Source organism: Sarcophilus harrisii, chromosome 3, assembly GCF_902635505.1.
Source record: "Sarcophilus harrisii chromosome 3, mSarHar1.11, whole genome shotgun sequence".
NCBI classification, from domain to species: Eukaryota; Metazoa; Chordata; class Mammalia; order Dasyuromorphia; family Dasyuridae; genus Sarcophilus; species Sarcophilus harrisii.
The window spans coordinates 229,733,105-229,748,712 of NC_045428.1; the positions used below are offsets into that span (position 1 = coordinate 229,733,105).

The following is a 15,608-nucleotide window of genomic DNA, read 5'->3' on the forward strand; positions in this document are numbered from 1 at the left end:
TATATTCCAGTCTGTATCAGGTTGCCAAATAGTGGTTTAGCTGAATGGTACAAAATGGAGAATAAAGTGCACAATTTCAAAAAGAAACTGAAAGTGTTACTTCACTAAGATTTATCAATCATTTACACACATGAAAAAAAATCTTCATATCTGTTATTTACAATTCGTTAAACTCAAAACCTGTTGCTAATTCAGTGGTCTGAGCCAAAATACAGTACCGAGACTTCCCTCTGATAAAAAATAAATAATTCATTCAGTTTCTGCAACTAGATAAAGACCTTGCTAAAAAAAAATACTGTATACTAGAAACCATAAGCTACATATACATCCAAAATGAATTATGTCCTTAAAAGGGAAAAAAAAATTTACATATAAATTATCCCATACAGATGTCATACTATTTTTCTCATATAAACCAGATCCAATAGCTGAGATATCTATGAATAGTTACTACTCAGTGCCTCCAAAATTTTGTAAAGCTACCCCAGTTTGCATGAGGGAATCTGGGGGGCACAAATTCCCTTCCTGGACTACATTAAGCGTTGAGAGGTAGAAAATGGGAGAAAATCCATAGAAAATGGATATTATTTTTGGAATGTGAAAAATATTATTTCTGCTGTTCATATTTGCATTGTAGAACTAATTAAACACTTTTAGAGTTTAAAAAGTTAAAAATTACATTCCTTACTCAACAACATAACTTTTTTGTTTAGACTTCACTTTTCTTAATGGTTCAAATGTAATGAAGGACACAAAGTCATTATCCAAAGGACCTATACTGCTCTTTTCTTTTTCTACAACATTTTTAAATTATGGGAAAAATCATTTTTTGAATGCTCAAAATTTTTAAAGTGTTTTATGAAAACCAATGCAAATATATTAGATAAAATTGACTTATTTACTTATTTACTTTTGGGCTAAAAATCTATATAGTATGGAAATTTGAACATTAGGAAACTTTTTAAGCACCCTGAAAAAGAATATCTGAAATTTCAAAACCTAAAAGTTTCAAAAGTACAAGAAAGCATAATTTCTCCCATAATTTAATTCATCTTTGGCATTTTTCCAGTAGTTCTTTAAAGCAAAACATTATCAACAAGTATTACATGACATTTTGATTTTTGAGGGTCAATTTTACATCAATTTAACAAAAATAGTTTGGATAAGGTAATGGTGAGCATTATAGATGTTGTCAGTATTAATACTGCTGAGCTTTATTTTCTATTCACTGTAAATACCTGGGGCTGGGGCCAAGTGTCATAGCAACACTTTCAGGACAGATATTTCAAAGTACTAGTAACATTAAACAACCTGACAACTTCCACTAATAAAATTTGGTAGGAAACTATATCTTACAAATGGCACTATTCTATTTTTACAAAATGCAATTATAAATAATGCTTATGATCTTTTCTGTCCTATATGCCCGGTATTCTAGATGACCGTCATATGAGAATTCATTTAACATGCATCACTTTTGAATATATCTTTCCTATGGAAAAAGATGCATTCAAAAGAATGACTATAGAGTGGAGGAAGGAGCCTGGGGAGACAGTTAATTTTAAATTAAGTGTTATGTGAAATTCACCAACACCTAGATGTTGCTATTTCCTGGTAAATTTGAGAATCATCTTCATTAAAGTATCTTGGCTTTACTTTTGCCATTTGTTGTATTAAAGAGGTATAATAAAGAGAAAATGGTCACTAGGTGAGATGGATTAATTCAATTGAAGTTGGTCTTTCTTAAATGTCTATTGGGAATTTCTATAGCACTGACTTGAAGAGGCCAAGATCCACCATCAATACCTGCTTGAATAGCTACTCCCATCACAACAGCCAGATCAGGGTCTACAGATGTGTTGGGACTCTTTCCAAAGAACTCTTGAATCAGCTGGCGTATTCGGGGAATACGAGTAGACCCCCCTACCAAAACCACTTCATCAATCTCAGTCTTCTGCAGATTTCCTTCTTTCAGCACTTGTTGAATTGGCACAAGAATTTTCTGAAAGAGATCCTCATTCAATGTATCAAACAGTTTCCTTGAGATTTCTGTTTCAAAAAGAACCTGACTCAGTTTTCCATCTCTTTCAGAAGAATTAACTCTGAACATAATATTCTTATTATGGGAACTTTCTGGAGACAGTTTGTCCTCTGAAGGTTTACTTTCATGTTCCTTATTTTGTGCAGAATCTTTTAAGTCTTTAGTTTTCTCTAAAGTAAGTGACACTGAAATCCAGGCGGAATGATGAAGAGTCAGATTTAACTTGACCATTTCCACAGCCTGTCTTAATCGATGGATTTCTTCTTTCCTGAAAGGTAGGGATCCATAGGTTTGATAGATCTGCTTATATAAGTATTGAAGCAATCTCTGATTGAAATCTTGACCTCCAAGTTTATTATTTCCTAAGTTAAAAAAAAAAAGAGTATGAGAATTTAAATAATCTTTGGCATCAATACAATTGTTTTATTTTGTTTTAACTAACAGATTTTTTTCCCCTCTGTCTACTTTGAAAGAAATGATTTTTTAAACATCACAGACTATATGAAGGAAAGTAAAGTATAAGACTGGAAATATAGATAGAGTCAAGTTATAAAGGCTTTAAATGACAAAAAGATGACTTTATTTGGAAGATAACAGAGAACCATCAGATCTCATTGAAGCAGGAGTGAGGGGATGGCATTATCATACCAACATATATTTTAAAAACTCATCTAGGAGTTAAGTGAAGGATGGAGTAGAATTAGGTCTTGCGACAGAGAATTAAAACACATTGCCATTGAAATAGTTTAATGAAATGGGATAAGGACTTGAACTAAGAGTATTTATAAAAACTGATTGTTATAGTAAGACCAAGTAAAGATTTATTAAAGATAGGGGAAAAAAGTGTTTGTAGGCAGCAGAGAAGAAACCTGTATATATGGAGAGATTGAAGAATAAAGAGAGTAGTATGGGTTATTTGCTGGAGAAATATGGAGAGGATGGCATCAAAGGTTCAAATAGAAGAGGTAGCATTAACAAAAAGAAAAGTTAACTCAATCTGAAACTCAAAAGAAGGGGAAAATAGTGGGGAAAGATGTCTAAGTGATTAAAAAATGAGAAGGTGAAAAGAGGAAGCTTTTGTTTGAATAGCTTTGACCTTTTTCAGTGAAGTATGAAATGAGTTCCTCTGCTGAGAAGGTAGAGGCAGTTCGCAAAAAATGAGGTCTAAAACAGATGTTATGGAATGAGATAGTGAACAGATTTAGGTAGGAATAAAATGCTGTACTTTAATAAAGAAAAGGTTGAGATTAAATAACATAAATCAATATAATTTTCATGATTTCCTCCAGCTCCAATAAGCAGTAAGTCCATAGAAATGAAGGAAGTAAATGATGGGATTATTCCAGAGTTGAGGTTTAGGGGTAAGCAATAAGAAGAGAGCAAGTGATTTAAGAGTAGAAGATTGTATAAGATGTTCAGTCAGTTTGTCAAAATTAAGAAATTGATTCTATTAATTTTTTAAGAAATTTGCCCCCTTTCAAATATTTATGTCCAAAAATAATTTAGGTATATTAATGAGCAACAATAGACTACGTACCTTATATATGTATACTATATTTTAGATTGTGTCAACACATTTCAAAAAGCAACTCAGAACTTTTATTGATATAATTTAATTTTAAGCTTATGTAGGATGGTATAAATTATGAATATTCCCTACCAAAATAGACACAGAATGTAAAATAATCACTCGTTCACTAGAAAGGCATTATGAGTTGAATCTCCATAAACTCTCCTTACCTGCCATGGCTCGGGTTAAAAACATTCCTCCTTGTTTGTTGAGTAAGGAAACATCTAGTGTTCCTCCACCCAAATCTACCACCAAGACATTAAAAACATCTGCCTTGTGAAGTCCATAAGCCATAGCTGCAGCTGTGGGTTCATTAATTACTCTTAAGATTTTTAATCCTAGAAGATGAAAAAGAAAAACAGTTAATGAGGGGGAAATTATTTATAGATGAAAGAATCAAGGAAGACTTCACTGAGGAGATGGCAGTGGAGCTGAACCTTAAAGATAAAGAAAGGGAGCTATTACAGACTAGGGAACAAGAAGCCAATAAAATCAATTAGCAGTCATGTATTAAGTGCCTACTATTTACCAAGTCCTGAGAATAGAAAGAATGAAGTAATGTCTAAGCTTAAAAAGCTTACATTTGAATGAATAAAGATGCAAAAGAGAATTGGACCTATTTGGGAGGGGTGGGGGAGAGCACTCAGTAACTTATTTGGTTGGAAAATACAAAGGGTTGTTGTAGTTGATCCTTCATTCTAGAAGAGGAGAGCAAGACTACAGGAAAGTGATGCCACGACTTGCAAAGTCATCAGCCTCATTCTGTCCTCTGCATCATCTGGGTTTAGTGGCAAAATAAGGATCAGAATGACTGGAGATGGCTCTGGATGCAGTGAGGATCTTGGCCTTTTTAAGTTGTCTTTTTCAGGTTTAGTTTGATTGAAGCAACAACCATTCAGTAATTAAGGCAGAATACTGGAGAGTTAAAGTGAAGTCAGAGTGGGAGGGCCCTGAATTCCAGCCACGAATTTGGTTTGCGACATGAAACATGAAGTCAAGGGATCAAGCAATTATTAAGTATCAATGACACAGCTTTTCTGGCCACTTTCTCCAAACTGCTTTCATCTGCATTCATTTTCCTTGGTTCACTCTGATCAAGCTGGAATAGTTCTATACAACCCTGAATAATATTAATAAAGAAAAATGTCCCCCTTCTCAAAACAAAAACAATTCCTGAATTTTCCATTAGTTCCATGGACTAACTTAAATACTGAACTGATGGATCTTTTTAATGACCTCTGAATAAGTGGTAGAGCCACGTGGCATAAATGTAAAGTATATAATGTACTTGACAAGCTAACCAAATCATAACAACTGAAGTATTACCTGCCAGATTTGCAGCCTGGATAGTGCAATTTCTCTGCCTTAGATCAAATTCTGCTGGCACAGAAATAACAGCATTGGACACTGGCATCCCGAAGTAGTCTTCTGCCATTTTCTTCAGCTTCAAGAGCAGTTGGGTGCCGATATATTCTGGAGAAACAGTGATAGTTCCATTGCTTGTCACAGAAAATTCAGCAGTTCCATTGTTGTTTAACACCTGTGAATACATATCATAAGCCACCAAGAAGAAATTGAGGTCTTATTAAATAAAAAAAGCAACTCTGCAAAACTATTTAGTTTTATATCATGTGCTAATGTCATAAATTCTTCATCCAAGGATCACATTTCAAGCTGGAAGGGATCTCATAAACCATTCAAATCCAATCCCACCATTTTACAGATGAGGAAAGAAGGCCAGTGAATATTTGAAAAGAAATGGAATTCCTATTTTCCAGATTCAAAGTCCATTATTGAATCTACTGTGCTACCTAGCTGTGTAATTAGAAATGATTATCTAAAAATCATATGTCTACAATAAATCAAGGGGAAAATATCTGACAAATTTAAGTAATATGGAGTCTGGCAAATAGCAATCTCTATCTTCCCCTTCCCCAAAACTTCCTATCTCAAACACAAATTTCCTCCAAATACAAAATTAATTACCTTATATTCTTTCACTTTCCATGGTAGATAATATAACCAATTAAGATGCTGTGTATCCTTTTCTTTCAAGCAGAGGGCAAGTCTTCTGACAATTAGAATGACCATTCTGATGTAATTCTGTTGCTAATTCTCTTAAATGACTACTTGATAGCCAAAATTCATGTCCTCTGTTGTCTTCTGAGAATAATAACTCATATTCACTTAAAAGTTGTTTTGTTTTTTGTCAAAATGTAAATTTATTTAGGAAAGAGGTCACAGACAAAATGAAGGGATAAAATAGTCATTAGGAATGGTAAATATGAAATAGTGGAAGAATATAAAAAGGGATTTTAATAATTAATGATGGAAGAGGCAAGTTTCCTAGTGAACTTGTCATTTATCAGGAGAAAAGAAACACACCATGAGATTAGGGCATGTCCTTAGCTGGCAGGCTAAATCCTAAAAGGGACATAAACACCCCATTCAAGTTTTACAAAGTACTTATGTTATGACAACCCTAAGAATTGTACAGTCCTATTTTACAGAAAACTAAAACTCCAAATGATTAACTGACATCTATAGTAGAAAAAAAAATTTATTATTTATACAAAAAATGTGCCCAAACTACTTTCCCATTTATCTTACTGCTTTATGTTCTATATATTAATCACAGTCCACATAAACATAAAAATGTTTTCCAGATTGGAAATAAGAAAAGACCTATTTGATCTGTTTATGACAAAGAAAAGGAAAATATGTTTTTCTGAAAAAAGCAGATAGTCAATGTCACTGTCTTGAGTTCCAAAAGATATCTCTCAAGACATGGTACCCTTTGCTCAGACTCATTTCTCGGTCTCTCAGATATCCTAATTTCAGGTGGGTAGCAAATGTCATGTGATTTCATGTCAAAGCATTGTTCTCAGTCTCCCAGACTGCATCCTCTGACAACTTTTATGCCTCTTCTACTGATCCCACTAAACTGAAAAGCTATGAGAAATAAACAGGGAAGATGCCTGATAAACAGAAGTTGGCCTTATTGTGCTACCATCCTTGGTAGCAGCTGATATAGCACTTATTTGATTCTCATATGACAATCTTGTGACATAGGCAAAACAAGCATTATTTTTCCCATTTTACAAGTGATGAAACTGATTTTCAAAAAAAAAAAAATAGATTGCCCAAGTCATTTAGGAAATAAAAAGCAGAGTTTAGCTTCAAACAGGGAGGTCTTCCTCAAAATTTATTACTCTTTTCGATAAACAATAGCTCCCTCAGCTGTCCTAAAACTGCTGAAACCATACTATAAATCCATGTTTTCTGACTCCAGCTTTTACTTGTCAGATCTAATAATCTTTCCTCAATCTTTTATCTTTCTTGACTTCTTTGCAGCATTGGGATAATACTTTCTTTCTTGTTATGCCCTTTTCTTCGGGTTTCCCTTCCTCTCTTCTTTTATGCTTTAGTCTTTCACAATCATCATTCTTACTTCCTAATGGTATACACTTTCCAAAGCTCTGTCCTACATCATCTCCTTTCTTTTAGTGACCTCATCAGTTCATATTGTTTAGTAATGAACTCTAATATCGATTAACAGATCTATATTTCAAATCCAAGGTTCTTGAACTTCAGTTCCACATTATATACTACTTATTAGACATTTTTAAATGAATGTATGTCCCTATAGCTATCGCAACACTTTCTCATATCCAATGAGTCATTTCTATCTCAACAGTATCTCTCTCACAGTTGCCATTATAGGTCTTCATTTTCCTGATTAAACCCTTTACAATATCTCTCCAGTTGAAGCAAACAGAAGGAGAAATGGGAGGCAGAAAATGCCAGGCAAATTGAACTACCAATCTTGACCATAATTTTAACCCTTTGGATCCTGAGAGTGACAGCACAGGATCTGAATCCAATTGCTTTTGGAATAGCATTGTGGAAATTCAGTGTTTCCCATAGAAGCAAGTGCTATTGTCACATCTACTGAAGTTGGCCCTGTCAAGTGGTTCAACATCAAAAGTAGTTCAACATTAAAAACTGAAATGATTTTATCAGTGGAAATAACATTAAAAAAGAGGCATTACTATCTTCACAACTGCACCTTGATGACCATGAGCTCTTTGCATCTGATGAAGCTGAAAACTTCCACGCGTTGTCTCCTCCATTAGAAGGCGAGCTTCGAGTAGGGACTGTCTTACCTTAGACTGGAAATGTAGATCTTGGGGCAAGTAGGTGGTGCAGTGGTTTACTATCTATTTCTTCCTGTAATCCATTTAACTTCTCCTTTAAAAATTCAGATGCTATGCCAGTCAGTGCATATGTTTGGTATTGCTCTAACTTCATTACTATGGTACCTTAATTTAGCATGATGAAGTTTCATTCTTTACCTCTTTTAATTAGGTCTATTTTTGCTTTTGTTTTTGTCTGAGATCATGATTACTAACCTATCTTTTTTTACTTTAGCTGAAGCAAAATAGATTCTGCTCTGGCCCCTTATCTTTACTCAGTATTCTATCTTTGTGCTTTCAATGTGTTTCTTGTAAAGAACATATCCTAGGATTCTAGATTTTAATCCCTTCTGTTATCTATTTCTGTTTTATGGGTGAGTTCAAATAATTCACATTTATAGTTAAAATAACTTTATTTCTCTCCATCTTATTTTAATTTCACCTCCACCCAGTCCCTCCTCACAAGTGTTTTACTTCTGATCAGGGCCACCCTCCAATATGCCCTCTCTTTTATCAATCCCCTTCTACCCCCATCATCATTTTTTTTCTTCCATATGTATCCCTTTTTTGAGTCAATTCTGATGACAGTAAAGTTTCAAGCATTGCCCACCAACTTTTCTCCCCCCCCCCAAAAAAAAGTCTCTATTATAACAACTCTTTTTAACACTTCTTTTTATAAGAGATAATTTGCCCCATTCTATCTCCCTCTTTTCCCAGTGCCAGCTTCTTTCTCACTACTTAATTTTTGTTTTTTGGGTTTTTTTTTTGTTATCTCAATATAATCAGCTCACATCCACATCTGTGTCTACACACACACACACACACACACACACACACACACACACACACACACACACACTGTATTTACTTATCTTTATAATGATAAAAGTTCATAAAAGTTACAAATGTCACCTTGCAATGTAGGAATATAAATAGTTTAACCTTATTGAATTCTTATGTTTTCTCTCTCTTTCTCTCACACATTCTTTTTTTTACCCTTTTATGTTTTTTTTATGTTATTTGAAGAACTTTTAAAAAAAATTTAGTTCTGGTCTTTTAATTAAGAATACTTGAAAGTCTCCATCCCATTAAATATCTCTTGCAATCATCTCTTTCTCCATACTCATACAGCTGTAACCCTCATTTGGGTCTCCATCATTTCTCACTTGAACTACTCTAACGGCCTCCTAACTAATCTCCCTGCCTTAAATCTTTACTAATTCCAATTCATCCACCAGGCAGATGATATGATTTCCCTAAAGTATAAATTTTTCTCCTATTTGTAATTCCTCTATTCAGTAAACTCCACTGGCTCTTCTCTACTTAAAGATCAAATATAAACTCTTCTCTTTTTGTCATCCTTTTCCAATCTACCTTTCTCTCTTTACTACAAATTACTTCCCTTTACATATCCTTCAATTCAGTCAAATTGGCCTTCTTACCATTTCTTATACATGATACCCCTTGTGTCATTTCTTTGCCTTTGAACTAGTTGTTCCTAATACCTAGGTTGTCTTCTCTTATGTACAACTTATATATCCCTATGACTTAGCATAGTGTCTGGAGTAGATGCTAAATAAACAGTTGTCCATAGATCAATTATAGTTTAGAAATCAGAAAGATACATACACACAGAATTAATAACCATACACGTTTTTTCTTCATCTCAAGGATCTATCAGACTTATTAAATAATCTCTTACCTTAAATGGATATCTACTACTTTCTGTCTCCAGCTCTTCTTGGGTGAAAATCTTTCCTATGAATCGTTTGGCATCATATATTGTATTTTGTGGATTTGAATCTGCCAGCTCCAATCCATCATATCCTACATGAACATCAGTTTCAGTAAAAGATACCATGCTGGGTATGCTATTATGACCACTTTCATCTGGAATGACCTTCACCTTTCCTGTACCAGGAAGAAATGCCCCAACTGAACAGTAGGTGGTCCCAAGGTCAATGCCTATCACTTTAGGAGTAGGCAGAGGCAAATACTGCTGTGCCCAATAGCCGGCCAAAAGAAGAGTTAGGACAGCTGAACCTGAAATATAACCAAATTAGAATATGTAATTGTAACACATCAGTATAATATACCAAAGTTCACCAACATTTTAAGTTCTTAAAATAAAGATCATTTAGAACAAATCTTTTTACACTTCACTGAACCTGATCAATACTAAAATCAAATGCTCAACACTTTTTTTTGCTTATTTCATTTATTCAATAAATATTTATTAAACATCTATTGCTCAAACTAATGAAGCAGCTTTGATGGTACAGTGATAAGAGCACTGGACTTATAATCAGGAAGACATCTTGAGTTCTGATCCAACCTTACTAACATTAGGTAAGTGATCCTGGGCAAATCACTTAATCCTGTTTGCCTCAGTTCCTCATTTTTAAAGTGAAATGGCAAACCACTCTAGTATCTTTGCCAAGAAAACCCCAAAATGGGAGTCACAGATCAACAACAAAAACCTGCACTAACACTAAGTAGAATTTGGGTGACTGAAAGGTCAAAAGGAAAAAGGGATCATAATCCCTATCCCCAAATAATTTATAATTTAGGGTGTCAAAATCCACCTAAGGTCAATAATTCCAATACAGTAGGAACAATGTGAGAGTGTGGTACAAATAATCCATTTAAATATTGAAAAAAAAAGTTACTTTGTGTGGTTATTAAAAAAAAAACAAAAAAAAAAAAAAAAAAACTAAGGTCATCTGCTGCACTGAGGCATCCTTCCAAAATAAGGAGGTGATAGCATAAATTCCTTGATCAGACTACATTTGGAATAATCTGTTCCATTCTGAGCTCAAAGGTTACAAATGACACTGATAAGCAAGAAAATGTCCAGAAGCAAGCAACCAAAATGTTGATGGCCAAGATAATCGTGGAAACATGAGTTGAACTGAGGATGTTTAGCCTGAATAAAGAAAGGGTAAGGATAGGATAGTTGTCAAGTTTTTTAGAAGATTCCAAGTGGAAGAAAAATCCTACAATGTTGAAGGAGAAGCAATGGTAGAAAGTAGTGCCTATAGTTCTAAATGACCACACTTGTGGTCACAAGTGATTCTTTTCAGTTATGAGTTAGAATGGATAACCAATGTATCTTCTTCCAGCTCTTAAATTCTATGCCTCTGGTTCTCCCAGGATTTTTTTTTTTAATTGTAATAACCTGCAAAGCCTCAATTCACCCTCCACCCAAATAAGCAGGTAATTAACAACTTATTCAGAGATGTCATTCCATCAGACAATCTATATTTTTTTCTTTTCCCTACTTCCGTAGGGCCAAGTTTCAGACACATTTCATCACCTTTGAAGCTGGCAATATTAACTCCCACCTAAGAGCAAAAGAAATACCATTCACTGGATTTTGGAGAGCACATATTCAGTCTTCATTATATTTATGGTACTTCAAATAAAGAAGCCGCTGAACAAATCTTTTCAGAATTATTTAGGAGTAATTCAACACACAAGTAGCCCATATATGAAATGTGATATTTCTTCCTTTCATCTACAACTTCTTTCCCCAAAATCTAAAATGTTCTCAATTAGCACCAGGGAGTTATTAAAAAGATATTTCTACAGGACCTGGTTTCCGCTGAATCCCCACTGTTAATACCTCCACCCCTTTTAAAAAGACCTGCAATTATGTTGAATAGGGAAGTCCCAGTATGGAAACTCCTTCCACCAATGTAGATCCCGCTTGCTCCGAGATTTATATTCCTCAGAATTTCCCTTAAGCCACCAAGAAGTGAGTGACTTTTCCAGATCCACGTGAGACACAAGCCTCACAACTTGGCACAAGTCAGAGAGGCAGGCTGTTTAACGCCGGGGCTTTTTGCTTCAGAAGCAGGGTCTCTCTGCAGAGGACTTGCTGTCTCTCCCCAGACTTTCCTTTAAGAGCATCCCCAACACGGAAGCCTTTCCTGATGCTCCCGGAGCAGACAACTTAGTAGCTTAGCGCTCACAGAGTACTTTTGTGCCGTAACTTCTTCGCTCTTAACACACAGCAGCACGTGCCGTGGTCACCTCCATCTGCCCGCGGGGCATCTCCGATCGAGGCTGTTCCGGCCCCCGAAAGACCGAGGCTAGTTCTTGCCTGAATCTGGCATCACCTCCAGCAGCGCACAGGTGCTTCGCTCACGGAAGCAGCTCATCCCTCCCTCTGCCTGGGGCGGCTCTCACACAAACATCAGCCGCACTTAGGGCTGCTACCGCCCCCTCTCCCTCCACTCCAGCGCCAGAAGGGTCTCCTTCCCTCCAGAAGAGCCGGGAGCGTTCTTTCCCTCCTCCTTCCATCACCTTCCTCGGGCCCGTTCCAGAGACACCTGGTGGCAGGGACGCTCAGCGACATCCACCACCCTCACCTGCCCCGCTTCCTTCTGAAAAAAAGGGGTTCGGGGTCACTCACCTAGAATTGTCATCTCCCCCGCCATGGTTATGCCGCTTGCCGGGAAGCCAGATGCTGACTGTATCTTAGCACAAACTGTAACGTCACCAAAGGATGGCCTACCCGCCGGCAACGCGGTTCCCTCTGGGAAATGTAGGCAGTTCTTATTCCTCCTCCACGCCCCCACCGTCCCTACCCCCGTCCTCAGCTACATCCTGAAAGACTGTGCCGGGAGGAGTGGGGACTACATCTCCCGTCACACAGCGGGGCGGAAGGACCCGTGACTACAACTTCACACACCGCCAATGAGGCCATAAACAATATACGCGTGTACCTAGCCGGAAAAAGAGTGTGGAGTTAAGAGCGGCTTTTTCTGTTTTTGTTTTTATTTTCGTTCTTGTCTTTTGTTTTTAATTCTGGAAACAGATAAAACTTGACGGACCTTCTGCCGCTAGGCATTCTGGGAGATGTATTTCCTCTGATCCTCCTCCCCAATTTCGCCTGCGCGAATTTTCGCCCGGAGAGGCCTCCGGGGCTAAGGCATCTGCGTTCCGGACACCACCTCCCTGAGGCTGTCGGGAGTCATTTTTACCCGACTTTACCATCCTCCCTCTCTTCGCTACTTTGCTCCAGTCCCCAGCCCCAGGTGCGCTACATCCTTACTCTGTAGCGCGCATCTGTATCCGGCGGACCAAGGAAGGGCAGGATGCGGGGCCGCTCTTTAGGGAAAGACTGAAACCATCCTTTAGCCGAGGCAGAATGGAAGGAACGCTCTTTTGAAGAATCCATTCTTAGGGTAATTTTAAAGAGCTCATACTTGGGAAACTGGAGACTTGGTTTTCTTTAATAGTTGTTTAAAAAATAAATTAAAAAAAAACCCTTTTCGGAATTTTTTTTTTTAATGCAATAAAATAATACTGAAAGGAAGGAAAAGCAAAGCTGTGGGATGATCAGCTGTGAATGACTTTGCTATTCTCATCAATGCAATAATCCAAGACTACTTTGAAGGACTTAATGATGAAAAATGTTAGCTATACCCAGAGAAAGAACTGATTGTGTCTGAATGTAGACTGATTCATACTTTTTTTTTTTAACTTTATTTTTCTTGAAAAAAAAATTTTTTTGGGGGGGAATCTATGATTCCTTTCCCAATAATACTTTGATGGAAATCTTCTCATTGGTGGGAGGGGGAAGCTGGGAGGTAATCTGGAATTCCGTTTTGGAAACAATCGTTATCAATAAAATATCAAATAAATTATCAGAAATATTTTAATGCAAATGTGTGGGACAATATAGACCAGACTGCCCAACAATTGCTGATTGAATTAAGAGAGCACAGGGAATACTCGGTGCCATTGAGTATGAAATTATTCATAGCATTTTACTGTAATTTTACTTATATGTATCTGTATCTTTGGATCTACTCTGGTAAGCTCTTTTCTGACTATTGTTAAAAAGAATTACGGATGGTGTCCATAGGCAGGATCTCAGGCTTCAAGACTTGAGAGCAGCAATAAACAAAAAAAAAAAAAGGGAAGATGTAGTGAATTCCCAGGAAGTTCGATATTTCAGTAACTGGGATGTTCCCTTCCTCCTAAGATTAATCAAGCGTGCATTTAAGCTTGAAATCATGAGAAAACATAAGGTCCTGGCACATTTACTGGAGCATTGTGAACTTTACACAAGATTGAGTCGCCAGAAAATAACGACATGCATCAGAGAGTTAGATCATTGAAAACAGAAACCAGGGTTGGCCACAGAACAATGCTTTTCATAATAACATGGTTTTAAGATTTATAAGCAGCATGATTTCTCTTAATAAATGGCTCTGTTGAAATATCAGTAACCCCCATCTCCTTATTTTCAAACTCCACTAATCCATTTGTATTGTGCTAAACACAATAATAATGTATACATCCAATTTTTATTACAGATGGAGCTTCATTCAAGAAACCACATTCATTATTTTATGTGCAAGACACAAACTAGAGATAGACTAATATGTCACACTGTATACCAAAATAAGACCAAAATGGGTGCATGATCTAGACATTTAAAGGGTGACAACATCATCAAATTGTTATTGTTCCTCTTTTTCTAAGCTTTTTTCTAAGACTTTTTTCACAATTCTCTTACATCATTCATCACTTTTCCCAATTTTTCTTCTACCTCTTATTTGATCTTTAAGCTCCTCTTTGAGCTCTTCTGGACTTAAGACCCATATCCATTTTTCTTTGGGGCTTCGCCCATAAGGGTTTTGACATTATTGTTATCTTTGTATCTAGATCTTATTGTAACTATAATAACTCTCTATGATCTGACTTTTTAAAATTATTTTTGTACTCATCATTTCTAGCCTTTTCTCTTACTTTTAAATTTAAGTTCTGTTCCTGAGGAGGAAGGAGCATTGTCCTATGCTTCTTGCTCCAGGTACTTTTGGCTTTGGATATTTACCTGGTGCTGGACTGGTATTGCTCTGCGGTCCATGGGACACTTTTGCATCTGGTGCAGTTTTAGAGACTAAGATGGTGGGTGACTGGCACATCTGGAGGATGTAGGAATCTAGCAGCTTACCTGATAACTGATCTGTTCCCAATCTGGGATGTCTGGTGTGAGCTGAAACCCATGGCAAGGTCCCTGCCAATGGCTCCTGCTTTTTTATTTAGAGATGTACTGAAGCAGGTAGCAGGTCCAAGTGTTGATATCTGTCTGTTTTCAGCATACAGATAGCTATAAAGATTATAACAGTGAGGGATTTCAACCTTTCCTTCTCAGAACTACATAAATGGAATTCAGTGAAAGAAAACAGACCAAAAAAACCTCCAAAATAAAGGAAGTAAAAAAAAAAATTATCTTTGGTCTGTAATCAGACTCTCAGTTCTTTCTCTCTCTCAAGATGAACATCACGTTTCATTATAGGTCCTTCAAATTGTCTTGAATCATTTTATTGCAGAGAATAATTAAAATATTCACAGTAAATCTCCTAAAATATTGCTGTTACTGTGTAGTGTTCTTGTTCTGCTCATTTCACTTTGTATCAGTTCATGTAACTCCAGGTGGTTTTGAGACCAGCCTGCTAATCAGTTTTTAAACCACAAAAGTAATCCATCATAATTATATATAGCAACTTGTTCAGCTATCAACCAATTGATTGACATCCTCTCAATTTCAATTTCTAATTATTTTGTCTCCACTAAAAGTTGCCATAAATATTTTTGTACACAATGGTCTTTTTGGGATACAGACTTTTGGGGTACAGTGGTGATATTACTTGGTAAAAGCATATGCATGGTTTTATAGCCCTTTGAGCGAAGTTCCAAAGTGGACTCCAGAATGATTGAATGAATATACAACCTCACCAGCAATGCACTCATATTTTAATTTTCCCACACATCCCTTTCAACA

General features: G+C 36.4%; 1 protein-coding gene across 3 annotated transcripts; it reads right to left on the minus strand.

Annotated features, from left to right (window-relative positions):
- Positions 1 to 288: 288 nt before the first annotated feature.
- HSPA13 (heat shock protein family A (Hsp70) member 13) lies at positions 289 to 12,249 on the minus strand. Of its 3 annotated transcripts, none has more exons than XM_003766726.3 (5): positions 12,225 to 12,249; positions 9,510 to 9,850; positions 4,938 to 5,151; positions 3,782 to 3,949; positions 289 to 2,403 (listed from the first exon to the last, which is right to left on the minus strand). In XM_003766726.3, exons 1-5 carry the CDS (start codon positions 12,247 to 12,249, stop codon positions 1,724 to 1,726), a joined length of 1,428 nt encoding a protein of 475 aa, XP_003766774.1. In that variant the 3' UTR covers positions 289 to 1,723. The 3 variants fall into 3 exon arrangements, with proteins under 3 accessions (XP_003766774.1, XP_031815023.1, XP_023357035.1); XM_031959163.1 differs by lacking the exon at positions 12,225 to 12,249 and adding an exon at positions 11,454 to 11,967; XM_023501267.2 differs by lacking the exons at positions 9,510 to 9,850; positions 12,225 to 12,249 and adding an exon at positions 5,598 to 5,805.
- Between the last annotated feature and the right edge of the window lie 3,359 nt (positions 12,250 to 15,608).